Source organism: Portunus trituberculatus, chromosome 12 (assembly GCF_017591435.1).
Source record: "Portunus trituberculatus isolate SZX2019 chromosome 12, ASM1759143v1, whole genome shotgun sequence".
Classification (NCBI taxonomy): domain Eukaryota; kingdom Metazoa; phylum Arthropoda; class Malacostraca; order Decapoda; family Portunidae; genus Portunus; species Portunus trituberculatus.
This window is the reverse complement of record NC_059266.1, coordinates 11,089,805-11,112,149: the sequence shown is the minus strand read 5'-3', so window position 1 is coordinate 11,112,149 and position 22,345 is coordinate 11,089,805. Positions and strand designations below refer to the sequence as shown.

Sequence of the window (22,345 nt, the reverse complement as noted above, 5' to 3'; positions counted from 1 at the left end):
CTTTTGTGACTTAAGTTTGATTCTTATTGGCCTCATACCTTCTCTTGTGAACTTTCCAATTCTATGGAAGTCCTCTATTTCTTGTACTAGGTCTTTTCCCTCCTCCTGCACCACATTAATGATATTATTTATCACCTTTTTTATGTTTTTCTCTCTCTCCATTTTACTCGGTGTCTTATCCTCCTCCACACCAAATATCACCACACATCTCTTTTTGTCTACAGTTTCCCTCACCAATGTCTCATTTGACTTAATAACCTTCACCACTTTCTCAGCAATGTGTGTGTGTGTGTGTGTGTGTGTGTGTGTGTGTGTGTGTGTGTGTGTGTAGTTGTATTTACCTAGTTGTAGTTTTACAGGGCCTGGGCTTTATGCTCGTGTGGTCCCGTCTCCATATCTACACTTATCCAATTTTTCTTTAAAACTATGTACACTCTTTGCTGATACCACTTCCTCACTCAAACTGTTCCAAGTCTCAACACATCTTTTGGAAACTAAATTTTTAACATCTCTCAGACATCGTCCCTTCCTTAGTTTCTTACTATGCGATCTTGTGCTTCTAAAGTCATATTCTTCTCTCAGGATCAGTTTCTCATTATCCACTTCATCCATTCCGTTAATCAATTTATAAACTTGTATCAGATCCTCTCTCTCTTCTCTGCTCCAAGGTTGGTAGATCCATAGCCTTTAGTCTCTCCTCATATGTCATCCCTTTAAATTCTGGAACCATTCTTGTAGCCATTTTTGTAGTCTCTCTAATTTTCTTATGTGTTTCTTTTATGGGGAGTCCACACAACTCCTGCATATTCCAATCTAGGTCTTATTTTAGTACTTATCAATTTCTTCATCATTTCCTTGTCCATATAGTGAAATGCTGTCCAATATGTGTTAGCAAATAATTCTCTGTGAAAATATGTGTGTGTGTGTCTGTGACTGTTTGATCAGCCAGTCTCTACAGACACGGAACAAGCTCAGAGCTCATTGTTTCCATCTTCGGATAGGCCTGAGACCAGGCACACACCACACACCGGGACAACAAGGTCACAACTCCTCGATTTACATCCTGTACCTACTCACTGCTAGGTGAACAGGGGCTACACGTGAAAGGAGACACACCCAAATATCTCCACCCGGCCGGGGAATCGAACCCCGGTCATCTGGCTTGTGAAGCCAGCGCTCTAACCACTGAGCTACCGGGCCGTGTGTGTGTATTTACCTAGTTGTACCTAGTTGTAGTTTTACAGGGCCTGGGCTTTATGCTCGTGTGGTCCTGTCTCCATATCTACACTTATCCAATTTTTCTTTAAAACTATGTACACTCTTTGCTGATACCACTTCCTCACTCAAACTGTGTGTGTGTGTGTGTGTGTGTGTGTGTGTGTGTGTGTGTGTGTGTGTGTCTCAGCCTTGATCCATCACCATCTGTCATCCTTTGCTCCACCTCTCTCCTCTCACTGTCACTCCACCCTGCAGTGCCTGGGCCAGTGGAGGCAGTGAAGGCGCTGGCGGTGGACAGTCAGAGTGTGCTGGTGGCGTGGCGGCCGCCCAGCCAACCCAACGGTGTGATCACCAAATACACCGTGCACGTGGACCAGCCCGACCAGCAGGTACTGACACCACTGCCCTCACTGCCCTTCTGTGGTGTGTGATGTGTGAAGACTGCTCTCTGTTTCCAACACTGAATGACCACAGCCCAGCCAGCCATTGAGCTCCAGTGTTGGCTAATATTACTGTGGTCATAGTTCTAGTTACCAGGAATCTCTGTAATCAATCTTGTGCCAGTGTGTTTTCCAACAGTCCATGCATGAAGTGTTCAGGAGCCATGCAGTGACTCCCACCACAGCCATCCCCTTCAGGGAACTGCTTCCGAACACACACATCAAACATGGTTGGGGTGGGGAAATCTGGCTTTTTGTGTCTGTTCAGGTGTTCCCTGCTATTTGATTCACCATTATTTAATATTTCACATTTCCTATGTTTGTTCTTTGCTCTCCTGTGTCTGCTATACAACTGGTTAGGTTTGGTGTTCATGCCATCCCAAGTATGCACTCACTCACTCACTCTACACACAGATGCTGTGAACCCCACATTATTCATGGTTCAGTTATCACTCTTTCACTTTTACACTTTTCCTTTAGAACTTGACTATGTTTTGCAATGCTGAAAATACTGCTTTTATACTGAAAGGTATCAGTTATATTATTTGATTAAATGCAAGGTAAATCATGGCTTGCATTGAGGAAAAACCCTAATACTGTACATGATCTGTCACTTTATGATTGGCTTCTCAGCAACATAGCCCAGTCACACATAAGGGACCACCAGTGTAACACAAAAGTTGCAATGCCATGAATTCCATTACTCTGCTGTGTTCAGTGACTGTCTCCACTGCTGGTGTCCTGCTGAGGTGCAGTGTCACCATGATGATGTCAGGAATGCATTTCAGACCTCTGGTGTGTAACATATTTGTATATTTACAATCCTTAGGAATTCTCAGCTTGTAGCCTGCAGCTATTTGTGTTGCTCTTCATATGGCTGCAAATTATTCTTCAACTACTACTAATACTACTACTACTACTAACATTAATAACATAACTACCATCACCACCACCACACACCACTTCCACTACCACCACACCAACGCACTCACACAACTAACCACATTACCACTCCATTGCAGGTGGGCGGTCCTTCATGGAGTGTTCCGGGGCCTCACAGTGGAGTGGGGGCAGTGTGGGAGGTGGGTGGGGGTGATGGTGGAGGGCGTTCATGGGTGGTGTCAGGTGGAGAGCGGCAGTACCTGGTGGCTGGCCTGGTTCCTGCTGCCACCTTTGGGTTCTCGGTGCGAGCCTCCACTCTGGTGGGTGACGGTCCCCCCGGTCTTCGAGTCACCCAGCGCCCCCGGCCAGATGCCCCAGCTGCCATCGCCTCCTTCTCAGATAAGACGGTGAGTGTTGTGGTTAGTGGTGGTGGTGGTGGTGAGTACAGCTAAGGTGGGAATATAATGAGGAATGACCAGAACGTTACTGAATGAATGAGCAAAGTAAACACAGGAGTGAGTGTGTGTCCAGCATGACTGAGAGTGAAGTCAAGGTGAAGAAGTTGATATACAGTGAATGAATGGACAGTACAGTGAATGCTTTGATGACTGTAGTGCTTGGTGTGAACGGTGTGTGTGTGTGTGTGGATGTGGTGCAGTGTGTGGGCCAGCTAGTGTGTGACTGTCAGCCTGGTGCACTGCAGAGACACAAAGGAGAGATAATATTTAGATGACTACATTAATTGGGAATATTAGTAAAATTGCAGTAAGAAGTGGACATTGTAGACACATGAAGGTAGTGTTGAGAAATAGAAAAACAGAAAATTGGGATGAACTAACATGGAATTGATAGCGATTAATAGAAATTGATGAAGCCAATAGAGACAATGATGCAGAAGACTTGTGAAGACTGGCTTACCTCTCAGTCTCTCTGTATGAAGTCAGACATGTAGAATTAGTACAGAAAAGTAGAGTGTTGAAGTGGTTTTATTCAAAGTAATAATAATCATCCTATCCCATTCCCTTCCATACTTTCTTTTCATCTTATCTTTTTCTCTTTTTTTTTCTTCCTCTTTCCTTCCACTTTTCTTCCTTTCCCTCCTCTGCCTCCATTTCTCCATCCTTCATCCAATTGCTTTGCCCTTTTGATTTTATTGTCTTTTATTCCCTTTCTCTTTACTTCCTCACACCTTCCTTTCCCTCCCTCACTCCTCTTGTTTCCCCATCTATCCCTTCCTCTCTCCTTCCCTCTCCCACTCATTTTCTCTCCTCATTCTTCCACATTCATTCATTCATTCATTCTTGTGCTCCAATTCCCTTTCATATTCAATCTTTATCTCCTCTAACCTCTCCTTCCTTTCTCCTGCACCTGCCTTCCCTCTGTCCTGCTCTTCCCTTCCCTTCTGTTACCTCCAGATTGCAATATGGGGAGAGGAGCTGCGTCTTGCTTGTCGTGTGGTGGGCAGCCCGACACCTTCACGCACTTGGACCTTCAAGTAAGTACACACATGCACACACTGGAAGATGTCAAGACGGGAAGGAATGGCTGAAGTAATTATGAAAGCAGAAAGAGAAGGGATTACAGTGTCATAAGCAATGAAAATCAATGCATAGAGTCAAGATAAATGTAAGGTAATGCTAAGGAATACTAGCAAGTGTGTAAAGAATATATTGAGGGTAGTAATGGAACAGTTATGGGAGACCTGAACAGTAAACAAGTCTGGTGGGAATTGGACCATGGAGGGGAGATGTATCAAGGGGAAAGTATGTTGTTAAACCCAGTAATGGCTAACACTATGATGCTCTGGATTGGAGGAACGTAAGACTGAAAGGGAATGAGAAGACATCAAGGTTAGTCCTATTTTTTTCTCTGTAAGAGGGGGAAAGCTGGCCAAGGGCAAAAAAAAAAAAAAAAAGAATAGAAAAAAAAGGCCTCAGTTTGCAGTTCCCTTGCAGGTCTGATAGAGTTAGCCAAAAGAAAGGGATAAATGTCTTGAAACCTCCCTCTTAAATGAAGTCAAGTCATAGGAAGTTGGAAATACAGAAGCAGGCAGGGAGTTCCAGAGTTTACCAGAGGATGGTATGAATGATTAGGAGTACTGGTCAACTCTTGCATTAGAGAGATGAACAGAGTAGAGATGAGGAGAAGAAGAAAGCCTTGTTCAGCGAGGCCACAGGAAGAGGAGGCATACAGTTAGCAGAATCAGAAGAGCAGTTATCAGCACACACCCCATACAATATACACTCAATACACCCCATATCCTACACACCTACCCTTACTTTTCACCACCCACTACATCCTTCATACAGCTAATCACCCATGGTGCCCTCCCTCCAACAGTGGCAAGGGCATCCCACATAACCAGGGGCGACTGAAGGAGTACCCAGATGGCAGTCTGCTGGTGGCGGATGTCAAGGCGAGGGATGCTGGGAACTACACTTGCACCACCACTAATCTCCATGGCTCGGACGCCATCACCTACTCCGTCACTGTACAGGGTATGGCTGTGTGTCCGGGGTCTGATGGAGTGGCTGGTTGGCTGTGCAGTGATGCTTTTTATTGATTGATTCATTCATTCACTTATCTTTCTCTGTTTCTGTCTTTGCTGTTTTAAGTTCTCTATTTATATGTGTGCATTGTCTCTCTTGTGGCACATTCAGTTCATCTCTCTCTCTCTCTCTCTTCTCTCTCTTCTCTCTCTCTCTCTCTCTCTCTCTCTCTCTCTCTCTCTCTCTCTCTCTCTCTCTCTCTCTCTCTCTCTCTCTCTCTCTCTCTCTCTCTCTCTCTCTCTTTTTCTCTCTCTCTCTCTTCTGTTTGCATGTTCATTTGTTCTCTCTCTCTCTCTCTCTCTCTCTCTCTCTCTCTCTCTCTCTCTCTCTCTCTCTCTCTCTCTCTCTCTCTCTCTCTCTCTCTCTCTCTCTCTCTCTCTCTCTCTCTCTCTCTCTCTCTCTCTCTCTCTCTCTCTCTCTCTCTCTCTCTCTCTCTCTCTCTCTTCTCTCTTTTCTCTTTTCTCATCATCATGAATGTGTATAAAAACCATAAACTATGAATGAATGTTCAGTATAAAAATATGATGAATTTTGAATGAGAAATGTGCAGTAAATGTTTAAGACTTTAACAGCATTGGGGCTCATTTAGAATATTATATGCATCTCATTTTTTTTTTCATTTATTTATTGATCTATTTTTGTGTAAGTGTGGTGAGATGAAGTCAAGAAAAGGCCCTCAGAAGATGCCAGTCCCTCAAGAGCAGTGTCATAATGATTGCCCAAGATAAGAAGAGAAGTGTGTTTGAATCCGTGTCTTTAAGGATCAAGTCGTAATATTGTTGCGCCGTCGGCCTTCCCATGGCTGTCAAGAGACCATTGGCTGATGTAGAGTTGCACAACATGGAGCCACTTCCCTGAGTGAGACTGGACTTGGTGTGTGCGTATAGGCAGGCGACTCCTTTTCCTCCCAGGTTCTCCAGGCACAGGAAAACACTGTTGTTCCTTGTTTGTGTTTAATTTGCATATAAGTTCTGGCACAGGTACAGCTTGTAGGACGAGAAGTGAGGAGGTAGTGCGAGGACTTCAAGGCTCCTGTCCTCACTGACTTGTCCTGTGCAGTTACCTCACCACCTCACCTTCAAACACACACAAACACACAAAAACACACACACACACACACACACACACACACACACACACACACACACACACACACACACACACACACACACACAAGAACCCAGATATTGTGGGTCTTACTGAAACAAAACTGAGAGAGGAGAAGACCTGATGAAGGTTGGAGAAGGAAATATAACGTTTGGAAAAGAAATAGAGTAGGTAAGATGGGAGGAGGAGTGATGTTGCTGGTTAAAAAGATATAAAGGTGGATCAAGTGAAAAAGGTATGGGAAAGGCAGAAGTGCTAAAGATCAGAGCAGAAACTAATGAAGGAAAAAGAGGCACTACATAGTGGTGTACGTACCACCTAAGACAAATGCATGGTCAGTACAGGAATATGAAGAAATGATAAGTGATACAGGAACATGTCTGGAAGAAATGTTGGGTGGCTGTGAACGAACTATAATGATGGGAGATTTTAATTGTAAAGAGGTGTGTTGGGAGGACTGGTCAATGGAAGGATCAGAGACAACATGGGGAAATACACTATTGACACTGGCAATGGAAAATGTGTTAACTCAGTGGGTCAAAGAAGATACTAGGTTTGGAGGAGAGGGAGCATCGTCAAGACTGGACTTGGTCTTTAGTACAGAGCCAATGGTCATTGAGGAGATGAGGGTGGAGTGCCCTTTAGCAAAGAGTGATCATGCAGTTTTGGAGTTCAAGGTGATAGACGAAGAGAAATCTAGAAGAAATGAAGAATATAAAGTGGGAAGATGGAATTATGCCAAGACAGATTTTGGAAACCTAAAGAAATTCTTTCAAGAGACAAATTGGATGAAATTCAAGAGTGCTAAGGAGCAAATGAAAAGTGGAAGGAATTTATAAAATATACAAAGAAGGTGAGAAAAATTTGTACCAATAAGACAACATAGAGAAGTTGGAAAGCAGGACTGGTTTAACGATAGATGTGAAAAGGCTAGAACAAGAAAAGAGGATGCATGGAAGAGGTGGAGAAGGAAAAGACGGATTAAGCAGTGGAAAGTTACAAAAGAGCAAGAAATGAATATGTGTTGATTAGAAGAGAAGAAAGAAAGAAACAAGAAAAGGATATAATTGATAAATGTAAAGACCAACCAAGGCTTTTTTACAGACATGTGAACAACAACATCAAAAATAGAGAAAGTATTGAAAGTTTAGAAGTAAATGGAGTATGCAGTGAAGATCCCAGGGAAATGGCAGAGGCTATGAATGGATGCTTTTTGAAGGTATTCACAAATGAGACTGCTTTTGACAAACCACTGGTAATGGAACAGAAAGGGATTATGAAGGAGTTTCAAGTAACGGTGGAGGAGATCAAGAACATGATGGGGAGTTTAGAAGTGAGAAAAGCTGTGGGACCTGATGGGGTATCAGGATGGATTTTAAGAGAATGCAGGGAGCAATTGGCAGAAAAAGTTTGTGAAGTAATTGATGCCTCATTAAGGGAAGGTGTAGTGCCCCAAGACTGGAAAAGAGCTAACATTGTCCCAATCTATAAATCAGGTAACAAGAGAGACCCATTGAACTATAGACCAGTGTCACTTACAAGTGTGGTAGCTAAGATGTGTGAGAGGGTGGTGAAGACTAGATGGACAGACTTCTTGGAGAAAAATGACATACTTTGTGAGTGTCAATTTGGTTTTAGGAAAGGGCGTTCATGCACGACAAACCTGATATGTTACTATTCGAGGGTGATAGATGTAATACAGGAAAGAGATGGTTGGGCTGATGGAATATATCTGGATTTAAAAAAGGCCTTTGATAAGGTACCACACCAGAGACTGATCTGGAAACTTGAAATGGTAGGAGGAGTGCATGGCAGTTTACTAAAATGGATGGAAGACTTTTGGTAGGAAGAGAAATGAGAACAATAATTAAGGACAGACCATCAGAATGGGGATTGGTGGAGAGTGGAGTTCCACAGGGATCAGTGTTGGCACCAGTAATGTTCGCAGTCTACATAAATGACATGGTGGATGGGGTGTCCAGTTATGTGAGCCTATTTGCAGACGATGCAAAATTGTTAAGAAAAGTGAGATGTGACAAAGATTGCGAACTACTCCAGGAAGACTTGGACAGAATATGGAAATGGAGCTGTACATGGCAAATGGAGTTCAACACGACAAAATGCAAGAAAATAGAGTTTGGCAAGAGTGAAAGAAGAATCAGGAGTATGTACAAGATAGGAAATGAAGACATAAAACCAGTCATGAAGAAAAGACCTTGGGGTGACAATTACCAATGACCTATCGCCAGAGAGACATATAAACAAAATAATTGGAGAAGTATTGAACTTATTGAGGAACATAAGAGTGGCGTTCGTATATCTAGATGAAGAAATGATGAAGAAAATAATTACTGCAATGATAAGACCGAGGCTTGAATATGCAACAATACAGTGGGCTCCGAACTTAAAGAAACACATAAGGAAACTAGAGAAAGTACAGAGGGCTGCAACGAAAATGGTGCCTGACTTAAGAGATTTGACTTATGAAGACAGACTGAAAAGAATGCAACTTCCAACCCTGGAAAACAGAAGAGAAAGGGGAGACCTGATAGCAATATACAGAGTGATGATTGGCATGGAAAAATGGATAGGGAAGATCTGTGTATGTGGAATGGAAGAATGTCGAGAGGGCATGGGAAAAACTAAAATGGCCACTTATAGGAGAGATGTGAAAAATATAGCTTCCTCATAGAAGGGTGGAAGCATGGAATAGTTTAGACGTGGAAGTGGTCAACGCAAGGAATATTCATGATTTTAAGAAAAAGCTGGACATTAATAGATATGGAGACGGGACAACACGAGCATAGCTCTTTTCCCGTATGTTACAATTAGGTAAATACAATTAGGTAAATACACACACACACACACACACACACACACACACAGGTAAAATTGAAAAACTGTTTGAAAAGTATGAGGGCCTGGAAACGAGTTATGACAATGTTAAGAAAGACTGTGCCGATATGAAGAAGGAAAATGCAGCACTGAAAGAGGAAGTTAAGCTAATTAAAGTGAATTGCGAAAATGTGGAGAATCTCTAGGAAAAGTGATGGAGAAGCAGGCTGAATGGAAAAAAGTCAGGAAGTGGAAAGAAAGGAGGTAAATTACAAAGTTGCAAGTCTGGAAAAGGAAATCAAAGAGTCAGGGAGAAAACTTTGGGCCTTGCTGAAATTATAGATCAACAGATCATAGAAGAGAAGATAGCTGAGAAAGTGGTGAAGGTTATTAAGTCAAATGAGACATTGGTGAGGGAAACTGTAGACAAAAAGAGATGTGTGGTGATATTTGGTGTGGAGGAGGATAAGACACCGAGTAAAATGGAGAGAGAAAAACATAAAAAGGTGATAAATAATATCATTAATGTGGTGCAGGAGGAGGAAAAGACCTAGTACAAGAAATAGAGGACTTCCATAGAATTGGAAAGTTCACAAGAGAAGGTATGAGGCCAATAAGAATCAAACTTAAGTCACAAAAGGATGTAGATGAATTGGTGGAGAAGTCATGGAGGCTAGCCCAGCAGGAAACAACAAGGAAGATTTGGTTGAGAAGAGATCTCGGTGAAAAGGAAAGAGAAATGTTAAATGAGTTGAGAAAGGAGGCTTTGAAAAAAATGAAGAGAGGACAGAAGAGGAGAAGAAAGAGTTTTCTGGAGAATCTTGGATATGAGACTGAGGAAGTGGTTCATAACCCAGAAAAGTACAGCAAGAAAGGACTAAAGAAACTTACATATGAGCGAAATGTAATGTATTCCAACATAAATGGAGTGATATCGGGATTTTAGAACTCAACGATTACTTGAGGACAAGAACCCAGATATTGTGGGTCTTACTGAAACAAAACTGAGAGAGGGAGAAGACCTGATGAAGGTTGGAGAAGGAAATATAACGTTTGGAAAAGAAATAGAGTAGGTAAGATGGGAGGAGGAGTGATGTTGCTGGTTAAAAAGATATAAAGGTGGATCAAGTGAAAAAGGTATGGGAAAGGCAGAAGTGCTAAAGATCAGAGCAGAAACTAATGAAGGAAAAAGAGGCACTACATAGTGGTGTACGTACCACCTAAGACAAATGCATGGTCAGTACAGGAATATGAAGAAATGATAAGTGATACAGGAACATGTCTGGAAGAAATGTTGGGTGGCTGTGAACGAACTATAATGATGGGAGATTTTAATTGTAAAGAGGTGTGTTGGGAGGACTGGTCAATGGAAGGATCAGAGACAACATGGGGAAATACACTATTGACACTGGCAATGGAAAATGTGTTAACTCAGTGGGTCAAAGAAGATACTAGGTTTGGAGGAGAGGGAGCATCGTCAAGACTGGACTTGGTCTTTAGTACAGAGCCAATGGTCATTGAGGAGATGAGGGTGGAGTGCCCTTTAGCAAAGAGTGATCATGCAGTTTTGGAGTTCAAGGTGATAGACGAAGAGAAATCTAGAAGAAATGAAGAATATAAAGTGGGAAGATGGAATTATGCCAAGACAGATTTTGGAAACCTAAAGAAATTCTTTCAAGAGACAAATTGGATGAAATTCAAGAGTGCTAAGGAGCAAATGAAAAGTGGAAGGAATTTATAAAAATATACAAAGAAGGTGAGAAAAATTTGTACCAATAAGACAACATAGAGAAGTTGGAAAGCAGGACTGGTTTAACGATAGATGTGAAAAGGCTAGAACAAGAAAAGAGGATGCATGGAAGAGGTGGAGAAGGAAAAGACGGATTAAGCAGTGGGAAAGTTACAAAAGAGCAAGAAATGAATATGTGTTGATTAGAAGAGAAGAAAGAAAGAAACAAGAAAAGGATATAATTGATAAATGTAAAGACCAACCAAGGCTTTTTACAGACATGTGAACAACAACATCAAAAATAGAGAAAGTATTGAAAGTTTAGAAGTAAATGGAGTATGCAGTGAAGATCCCAGGAAATGGCAGAGGCTATGAATGGATGCTTTCGGAAGGTATTCACAAAGGAGACTGCTTTTGACAAACCACTGGTAATGGAACAGAAAGGGATTATGAAGGAGTTTCAAGTAACTGTGGAGGAGATCAAGAACATGATGGGGAGTTTAGAAGTGAGAAAAGCTGTGGGACCTGATGGGGTATCAGGATGGATTTTAAGAGAATGCAGGGAGCAATTGGCAGAAAAAGTTTGTGAAGTAATTGATGCCTCATTAAGGGAAGGTGTAGTGCCCCAAGACTGGAAAAGAGCTAACATTGTCCCAATCTATAAATCAGGTAACAAGAGAGACCCATTGAACTATAGACCAGTGTCACTTACAAGTGTGGTAGCTAAGATGTGTGAGAGGGTGGTGAAGACTAGATGGACAGACTTCTTGGAGAAAATGACATACTTTGTGAGTGTCAATTTGGTTTTAGGAAAGGGCGTTCATGCACGACAAACCTGATATGTTACTATTCGAGGGTGATAGATGTAATACAGGAAAGAGATGGTTGGGCTGATGGAATATATCTGGATTTAAAAAGGCCTTTGATAAGGTACACACCAGAGACTGATCTGGAAACTTGAAATGGTAGGAGGAGTGCATGGCAGTTTACTAAAATGGATGGAAGACTTTTGGTAGGAAGAGAAATGAGAACAATAATTAAGGACAGACCATCAGAATGGGGATTGGTGGAGAGTGGAGTTCCACAGGGATCAGTGTTGGCACCAGTAATGTTCGCAGTCTACATAAATGACATGGTGGATGGGGTGTCCAGTTATGTGAGCCTATTTGCAGACGATGCAAAATTGTTACGAAAAGTGAGATGTGACAAAGATTGCGAACTACTCCAGGAAGACTTGGACAGAATATGGAAATGGAGCTGTACATGGCAAATGGAGTTCAACACGACAAAATGCAAGAAAATAGAGTTTGGCAAGAGTGAAAGAAGAATCAGGAGTATGTACAAGATAGGAAATGAAGACATAAAACCAGTCATGAAGAAAAAGACCTTGGGGTGACAATTACCAATGACCTATCGCCAGAGAGACATATAAACAAAATAATTGGAGAAGTATTGAACTTATTGAGGAACATAAGAGTGGCGTTCGTATATCTAGATGAAGAAATGATGAAGAAAATAATTACTGCAATGATAAGACCGAGGCTTGAATATGCAACAATACAGTGGGCTCGAACTTAAAGAAACACATAAGGAAACTAGAGAAAGTACAGAGGGCTGCAACGAAAATGGTGCCTGACTTAAGAGATTTGACTTATGAAGACAGACTGAAAAGAATGCAACTTCCAACCCTGGAAAACAGAAGAGAAAGGGGAGACCTGATAGCAATATACAGAGTGATGATTGGCATGGAAAAAATGGATAGGGAAGATCTGTGTATGTGGAATGGAAGAATGTCGAGAGGGCATGGGAAAAAACTAAAAATGGCCACTTATAGGAGAGATGTGAAAAAATATAGCTTCCCTCATAGAAGGGTGGAAGCATGGAATAGTTTAGACGTGGAAGTGGTCAACGCAAGGAATATTCATGATTTTAAGAAAAAGCTGGACATTAATAGATATGGAGACGGGACAACACGAGCATAGCTCTTTTCCCGTATGTTACAATTAGGTAAATACAATTAGGTAAATACACACACACACACACACACACACACACACACACACAGGAGTGATGTTGCTGGTTAAAAAAGATATAAAGGTGGATCAAGTGAAAAAGGTATGGGAAAGGCAGAAGTGCTAAAGATCAGAGCAGAAACTAATGAAGGAAAAAGAGGCACTACATAGTGGTGTACGTACCACCTAAGACAAATGCATGGTCAGTACAGGAATATGAAGAAATGATAAGTGATACAGGAACATGTCTGGAAGAAATGTTGGGTGGCTGTGAACGAACTATAATGATGGGAGATTTTAATTGTAAAGAGGTGTGTTGGGAGGACTGGTCAATGGAAGGATCAGAGACAACATGGGAAATACACTATTGACACTGGCAATGGAAAATGTGTTAACTCAGTGGGTCAAAGAAGATACTAGGTTTGGAGGAGAGGGAGCATCGTCAAGACTGGACTTGGTCTTTAGTACAGAGCCAATGGTCATTGAGGAGATGAGGGTGGAGTGCCCTTTAGCAAAGAGTGATCATGCAGTTTTGGAGTTCAAGGTGATAGACGAAGAGAAATCTAGAAGAAATGAAGAATATAAAGTGGGAAGATGGAATTATGCCAAGACAGATTTTGGAAACCTAAAGAAATTCTTTCAAGAGACAAATTGGATGAAATTCAAGAGTGCTAAGGAGCAAATGAAAAGTGGAAGGAATTTATAAAATATACAAAGAAGGTGAGAAAAATTTGTACCAATAAGACAACATAGAGAAGTTGGAAAGCAGGACTGGTTTAACGATAGATGTGAAAAGGCTAGAACAAGAAAAGAGGATGCATGGAAGAGGTGGAGAAGGAAAAGACGGATTAAGCAGTGGGAAAGTTACAAAAGAGCAAGAAATGAATATGTGTTGATTAGAAGAGAAGAAAGAAAGAAACAAGAAAAGGATATAATTGATAAATGTAAAGACCAACCAAGGCTTTTTACAGACATGTGAACAACAACATCAAAAATAGAGAAAGTATTGAAAGTTTAGAAGTAAATGGAGTATACAGTGAAGATCCCAGGAAATGGCAGAGGCTATGAATGGATGCTTTGGAAGGTATTCACAAAGGAGACTGCTTTTGACAAACCACTGGTAATGGAACAGAAAGGGATTATGAAGGAGTTTCAAGTAACGGTGGAGGAGATCAAGAACATGATGGGGAGTTTAGAAGTGAGAAAGCTGTGGGACCTGATGGGGTATCAGGATGGATTTTAAGAGAATGCAGGAGCAATTGGCAGAAAAAGTTTGTGAAGTAATTGATGCCTCATTAAGGGAAGGCGTAGTGCCCCAAGACTGGAAAAGAGCTAACATTGTCCCAATCTATAAATCAGGTAACAAGAGAGACCCATTGAACTATAGACCAGTGTCACTTACAAGTGTGGTAGCTAAGATGTGTGAGAGGGTGGTGAAGAATAGATGGACAGACTTCTTGGAGAAAAATGACATACTTTGTGAGTGTCAATTTGGTTTTAGGAAAGGGCGTTCATGCACGACAAACCTGATATGTTACTATTCGAGGGTGATAGATGTAATACAGGAAAGAGATGGTTGGGCTGATGGAATATATCTGGATTTAAAAAAGGCCTTTGATAAGGTACCACACCAGAGACTGATCTGGAAACTTGAAATGGTAGGAGGAGTGCATGGCAGTTTACTAAAATGGATGGAAGACTTTTGGTAGGAAGAGAAATGAGAACAATAATTAAGGACAGACCATCAGAATGGGGATTGGTGGAGAGTGGAGTTCCACAGGGATCAGTGTTGGCACCAGTAATGTTCGCAGTCTACATAAATGACATGGTGGATGGGGTGTCCAGTTATGTGAGCCTATTTGCAGACGATGCAAAATTGTTACGAAAAGTGAGATGTGACAAAGATTGCGAACTACTCCAGGAAGACTTGGACAGAATATGGAAATGGAGCTGTACATGGCAAATGGAGTTCAACACGACAAAATGCAAGAAAATAGAGTTTGGCAAGAGTGAAAGAAGAATCAGGAGTATGTACAAGATAGGAAATGAAGACATAAAACCAGTCATGAAGAAAAAGACCTTGGGGTGACAATTACCAATGACCTATCGCCAGAGAGACATATAAACAAAATAATTGGAGAAGTATTGAACTTATTGAGGAACATAAGAGTGGCGTTCGTATATCTAGATGAAGAAATGATGAAGAAAATAATTACTGCAATGATAAGACCGAGGCTTGAATATGCAACAATACAGTGGGCTCCAAACTTAAAGAAACACATAAGGAAACTAGAGAAAGTACAGAGGGCTGCAACGAAAATGGTGCCTGACTTAAGAGATTTGACTTATGAAGACAGACTGAAAAGAATGCAACTTCCAACCCTGGAAAACAGAAGAGAAAGGGGAGACCTGATAGCAATATACAGAGTGATGATTGGCATGGAAAAATGGATAGGGAAGATCTGTGTATGTGGAATGGAAGAATGTCGAGAGGGCATGGGAAAAACTAAAATGGCCACTTATAGGAGAGATGTGAAAAATATAGCTTCCTCATAGAAGGGTGGAAGCATGGAATAGTTTAGACGTGGAAGTGGTCAACGCAAGGAATATTCATGATTTTAAGAAAAAGCTGGACATTAATAGATATGGAGACGGGACAACACGAGCATAGCTCTTTTCCCGTATGTTACAATTAGGTAAATACAATTAGGTAAATACACACAGCAGGTGTGATAGGAAGACAGAAGAGATTAAACAGATGAGAACTGGGAGAATGTGACAGATTTAAATGCAGAGAAGAAACACTTTAGCACTAGACACTAAACACTTTCCTCCAATGCAAGATGAGAAATAGAAATGTACGTGAGCGAAGTTGAAGGTGCTGATACAAAAGCCACTTTAAAGATGACAGGATAGAGTAAAGGAGAGCATGGGTGTGTGTGTATGAAAGATGCATTTGTAAGTAAAACAGAAGGAAAAAATAGGAACAGGAGGAGAATGCAGAGGAAACAATTAAGTCAGCAAAAAAGGAATTGAAGTAAGATTAGGAAAAATTAAATGAAAATTAAGAAAAAGAGAATATTTGAGGATGGAAACAGTTTGATTGTATAGGGAGAGGAAGAAAAAAACGTGAAGAAAAGGAGGAAAATAAAGGAAGAAGAAAGAAAGAACAAATACAAAAAAAAGAATAACAGACAAGGAAAAGGAAAAAAAGAAAGAGGAAAAAGAATAATGAAACACCAGAAGGAAAAAATCAGAAGAGGAAGAAGAAAAAAGGAAAATAAAGAAAATAAAATTGAAACTTGCAAAAAAAAAAAGAAAAAAAGAAAAACGAATACATCATAACATAACTTGCAAAACACTGTGTTGTTATGTTGCTTCCTTATATGAGTGGCTTGAGTCATTGTTTCAGCCTGCCCTGCCCTGCCCTGCCCTGCTCTGCCCTGACCTGACATGCCTGTTGCTCTCTCTCTCTCCCTAAAATGCCTCTCTCTTGCATGCAGCCTCCAGGGATCAGGGAGGTAAGTGCCAAGATAAGTGACACAAGGGGTAGTAAGATAAGATTTTACTCCTTCAATACTGGGACACATTATTTACCTTGAGATTTATGTAAGATTAGACAGTTTTATTGACATTAGGAAGGGTCTATGGAGGTCAGAAGATTAATGGCCACAGTCTTCACTATTTTAATCTCCCACATAAGTTTCTGAAGCTGTAGAGAATCACCAAACTTAACTCCTTCAATACTGGGACACATTTTTTACCTTGAGATTAGTGTACGATTAGACCATTTTATTGACATTAGGAAGGGTGTATGGAGGTCAGAAGATTAATGGCCACAGTCTTCACTATTTTAATCTCCCACATAAGTTTTTGAAGCTGTAGAGAATCACCAAACAGTAAGCAGAATGAATATGGAAACACGTCATGGTACTGAAGGGGTTAAGAGTATGTGTAGAGAAGAAGAGGGACGTTTTTAGTTAATGTGTAGGAGACAAAGGAGACAAATTAAAGATGTGTACTGTAAGAGGACAAAATTGAGAAGAGATAAGGGGGATTAGAGATGATGTGATAATTTTAAGAAGACAAAAATGACTACCTGGTAAGATTCAAGAGTGCATATAGAGAAGATGAAGAAGGAGGTTGTAGTAAATGTGTAGACCAAAGGATAAAATAAGGACATGTACTGTAAGGTGGAGGATCAAACGGAAAAAGACAAGGGAGTTGTGAGGTGATATGAAGATTTTAAGGAGAAAAGGAAGTAATAATGGGGTGGGATTTTAATGAGGTGAGAGAAGCTAAAGATGAGTTATGAATTGGGCATATTAGAGATGTAGGAAGGAATTACTGGTTTGTTTAAAAAGAGAGTGTGTGAAGAGAATGAAAACAGGAAGTGGAGGAGGTGAGAGAAAAGATAAAGTAGAAATTAAATGCAACAAAAATAAAACATGACAAGACAAATAGAAATGCATTGCTTCACCTACACTGTCACCACAACACTTCCTCTCCACTCACCCTGTCACCATAACACACCCTGCACCTTGTCACCCCAACACTCCCCAACCATGTCACCACAACACACCCACCAACTCACTCACCCTGTCACCACAACACGCCCCAAACTCACTGTCACTCACACCTCCCAACTCTGTCACCACAACACACTCACCAACTCACTGTCACCACAACACAATCACCAACTCACTGTCACTCATACACTCCCCACTCTGTCATCTCAACACCATCCAGTCACCATAACACCCCTACCTCCTCACCCCATCACACTATTGCACCAACATTTTCCACACTGTCACCCCAACACTCCTGCACTCTGTTACCGCTGCCTGCCCACAGTGCCACCCGCCCCGCCACTGGTGTATGTGTCGGACGTCACGGCCTCCACACTGACTGTTCGGTGGCGCTCTACCAGCACTGGCGGCGCTCCTATCCTGGGTAAGTGTGTGTGTGAAAGGTTTGCTAGTGGTGTCCTCTCGTTATGTATTGATGTTAGTTTTGGCCTTATAATCGTGAAATGATCGGCCCTGCAAGGTTTATACTGTTTCTTTATTCATTGTATTCCAGGGATCAGCTCTTCTTTGTTGGAAGCTCTGTGGTTCTTGATATCCTTCATTCATTAATCAATCTATCAATTGTGTGTCTTACTTTGCTAAGAGTACAAGTGGCAGTATTTCCCCATCCACTCACCACTCCACACATTGGTTCATCTTTGGACATGCTTTGTTCTCTCACCATGACTAATTTTCAATGGCCACAGAAATGATTAGTGGAGTTTTTAAGAGTGTTTCTCCTATTAATAATTCAGAAATCTTGTCAGTCGGCCTCTAGAACCATAAAACACTTTAAAAAACTTGTGTAAATTTAAATAAAGCCTTTTGAAATAGTGGAGGCAAAGCACAGAAGTGTTTAAGAATACAAGCCATTAGCCCATGCCTCACCCCTCTGCCAGGCTACTACCTCCACAAGAAGAGGGAGTTTGGTGAATGGCAGCGAGTGGAGGTGCCGGAGGACGCTGACTCCTACACCTTGACAGGACTGCAGTGTGGCACTCGCTATCAGGTGTATGTGACGGCCTTCAACCACGTGGGCGCCTCACAGCCCAGCGACGCCATCCCCACCAAGACCCTAGGCAGAGGTGCACTTTTTGTCTATATTACTGACAGACAGTTTTATAGGAAGGACAGGGATTTGTCAATTTATGCATGTTTTAACCCCTTCAATACTGGAACACATTTTTACCTCAAGATTTGTGTGTGCTGAGACCATTTTATTGACATTAGGAAAGGTTTACAGAGGCCAGAAGATTAATGGCCAGAGTCTTCACTATTTTAATCCTTCACATAAGTTTCTGAAGCTGTGTTAAATCACCAAATGGTAAACAGAATGAATATGAAAATGCATCATCATACTGAAAAGATTAAATGTGGAATTTTGGAACACCACATAAGAAAAGTTAGCCGTTTTTCACATTACTTAGATTACTTAGACACGATGTTAAGAAAATCAACTTGCTGGCTGGTTTAGTCCCATTACATCACGCGATCCTTCTGGAATGTATCCCTATACCCTGTTCCTGCTCTGGTCTCAGGATTACAGTAGTGTGTGTCAGGAAATCCTCTCATTGGTACCCTAGTGTGTGTTGTCAGGCTTTGGTGGCATCAGTATAGTGTGTGGGGGTAGGGAGTGCATGGTCTCGATGTAGGAGCAGTGGCCAACCAGTGTATGGTGTGGGGCCTTACTGTGGGAGTCCCTTGTATTTGTTGTGGTCTCAGGATTGGAGTAACAGGGAATGGTATCATGTAGGGAAAGAAGTAAAGTATTGTAAGTTGGGCCTTGTGGGTGTGTGTAGCCAGCTGTGTTTTGCCTAAGCTCCTCAGGTGTAGTAGTGTGGGAATATCTGTCCACCAGGAACTGATAGGTCTAAGACTGTGAATGATGTGTGTGTGTGTTTGAATATATGGTTCTGGTATATAGATAGAGTACATGTCAGTTTGTCAAGGTGTGTCTCCCATGTTGTCAATTGTCTTGAGTGTTTCTTCCCTTTGCCTTCCTCTCCTTGATGAATGTGACAGACTCAGTAATGAATAAACAAACTCACTTGTCATTATGTTGGTGGTGAGTCATTAGGACGCTTTGAAGGAAGAGTAGATGTGTTTACAAATGGAGGTGTCAGGCGTCAGTAAATAGCTGTGAGTGTTTTGTAAAGGCTGCAACATACAGCCTTCACATCTTGCAGCTTGTCCTCTTTTCTCTAGTGTTAAGTGTCAAGGTGAGTCATTAGGGAGCTTTGAAAGAAGAGTAGATGTGTTTACAAATGGCGGTGTCAGGCGTCAGTAAGTAGCTGTGAGTGTTTTGTACAGACTGCAACAAAAAGGCTTCACTTCTTGCAGCTTGTCCTCTTTTCTCTAGTGTGAAGTGTCAAGGTTTGGTGTCATGTTTAACTCTAGAATCATTAGTGTCAGTTCTTGTCATGTCATTCCCCACAGCTTCATCACAAGTCCCTCTGCTTATCTTACTCTCATTCTCACCCTCAGTCGTTCCTCTGCCAGCTTCCTAATTTCATCTTTTTCTCTCCTTACCATTCTCCCAAACTATAAAGAATTTGTTCACCTCATTTTCTGGCAGCACTGAGAGGCAATGGAGGGGATAATGCAAGTAACTTAATGTCAAAAAGTAGTGGAAATGTTTTGTGTCCACCTCAGATCTTTAATGCTCAAACACTTCACTTCTCTTGCTCCAAACTGCACATTTTCTACAGCCACTATTCATTGAGCTATTCAGTCTGTGTTGTTCACGTTTAGTACTCTGCAGCATTTTGTTTGTTAGTCTTATTTATTTATTTATTTATTTGTGCATTTTATTTATTTATTTATTATTATTTTTCTATTTATTTATTTATTATTTATTTTTTTCTTTCTGTAGTCTTGAACCTTCATCATCTATGGGCAGAACTTACTGTGTTTTTATTGGGGGTATTTTCATTTGTGATTCATAGTTCCTTTTGAGTAATTACCTTTAAACACTCTCTCTCTCTCTCTCTCTCTCTCTCTCTCTCTCTCTCTCTCTCTCTCTCTCTCTCTCTCTCTCTCTCTCTCTCTCTCTCTCTCTCTCTCTCTCTCTCTCTCTCTCTCTCTCTCTCTCTCTCTCTCTCTCTCTACCCACTCTTAAACTGTCACCTATATCTTTCGCCTGCACTGTCTGCCTCATCCAGTCACACACTCACACACTCACTCTGTTGTCTATGTGCAGGGTTTGTTGTGCTGTACAATTCTCCTTCAGTTTGTTTCTGTGAATTGCATCATCTCATTCTTTACAGATTCATGTTGAGTCCTCTCAGACTATTTTCTTCTTGATCGTCTTCCTTTGATACACATTCACTGTAATGTGTCTCTGCAGAGCCCATTGTGCCCGCCCAGTCTTCCCTCCTGCGTGTGAACGTGACCTCCATCTCCCTCAACCTGGCGGCCTGGCTGGATGGTGGCTGTCCCATCACCTCCATGGTTGTGGAATATAAGGTAATAGAAGTTTCTCCCTCTTCTGGCTCATGGCATAAGAGTTTGGAGGCAGGAGGTGAGGGAAGCCAAGCACATAAGACTTCATATTCATTGTGTGACAGCTGACGTATCAGAAAAAAAACTTTTCTAGTAGAATTCATCTTGAATAATGTAAGGAATGTAAAGAACAATTGCTGCAGAGACAACATTATCCAGATGAGCCATAGCTACTGCTGCTGCACTGAGGATAATGGTTGTTGTGAAATGCTCCTTGCCTTGTATGCACAGCACTGCATAGCCTTCAGTGCCGGGCAGTGTAGGAATGCATGTGGTGAGTGAGCCTTTGCCTAACAGGACTTTGACACCATGTGAACATTCTCTTTAGACTTTGTTGATTTTTACATTGTCCAGTATTACCCCTGGAAAAAAAAACACACTTAGATTTATGTGAAGCAAGCTTTGGGAGAACAAAGTGTGATTAACAGTAGGGAAGGAGATGAGGATGTGTAGAAAGTAAGTTTTCCAAGATAGAGCAGCATGTCAAATGGAATGTCCTACCAGAGAGAGTAGGAATAGTGTATTTTTTATGTGTACAAGCTGTATACATAATTCAGAGAGAAATGTATTCATTCTTTTATTCTGTGGCTGTTCTTTCCTTACTTTATTCTTCCAGATAGTGTAACACAACCAGTTATTGAACAGACCATTCCATCAGTATAAAGCTCCAATTAACCCTCATTATAATCTGTATCCTTTTCTGTGACAAGTCTTCCTTCCCAAAGAATCTGCAGTCTTTCTGGTAAAACTTTCAACATTCCTCCTTGACTGTCACTGCAGTTATTTTCTACTAGTTTTCCACTTTTCTGTTTGTCTTATCCATCCCTAAATAACCCAAATTTTACTTTTCCCTCAGTGCAAACAGCTAATATTGTTGATTCACCTTTCACTTCACACTGGTGATGCACTAGATAATAGTACAGAAAGTTGATATTTCACTGATTTCCTGAAGAAGATTGTTGATGCTCTCAAACCTTTGCCATGGGAAGATAGATTAATTCATAGAGAAATTAATATATAGTTTTAATACCCACAAATTTCTTACATCTTCCTCAAAAAAAAAAAAAAATCAGATAATTGTCTCACATTACACACAATAACTCAACAAGGCCCCGCAATTAATATATAGTTTAAACACCCACAAATTTCTTACATCTTCCTAAAAAAAAAATCAGATAGTTTCAGATTACACAAGATAACTCAACTAGGCCCCTCAACACAACACACTCATCTCTGCAGGGGCGTGACATGAGCTCCTGGACGCTGGTGTCAAATCACGTGCGATGGGACAACACTAGTGAGTTCCTGGTGCTGGACCTGAAGCCTGCCCACCACTACACCCTCAGAGTCACCGCCCACAACTCGGCCGGCTCCTCCGTGGCCACCTACCCTTTCACCACCCTCACCCACCTCGGAGGTAAGCCAGGGCAGGCAGAGAGACAGGGAAGCAGGGAGGCAGGGAGACAGGGAAGCAGTGCAGGTAGGGAGACAGGGAAGCAGTGCA

General features: G+C 41.4%; 1 protein-coding gene across 1 annotated transcript in view; it reads left to right on the top strand.

Annotated features, from left to right (window-relative positions):
- Positions 1-22,345, top strand: part of LOC123502580 — an 84,371-nt gene that overhangs the window by 4,632 nt on the left and 57,394 nt on the right. The window contains 9 exon segments of the mRNA XM_045251732.1: positions 1,474-1,607; positions 2,681-2,947; positions 3,956-4,035; positions 4,881-5,038; positions 16,276-16,293; positions 17,627-17,725; positions 18,240-18,425; positions 20,687-20,805; positions 22,081-22,258. Coding sequence (XP_045107667.1) covers positions 20,788-20,805; positions 22,081-22,258 — 196 coding nt within the window. The 5' untranslated portion in view covers positions 1,474-1,607; positions 2,681-2,947; positions 3,956-4,035; ... (3 more) ...; positions 18,240-18,425; positions 20,687-20,787.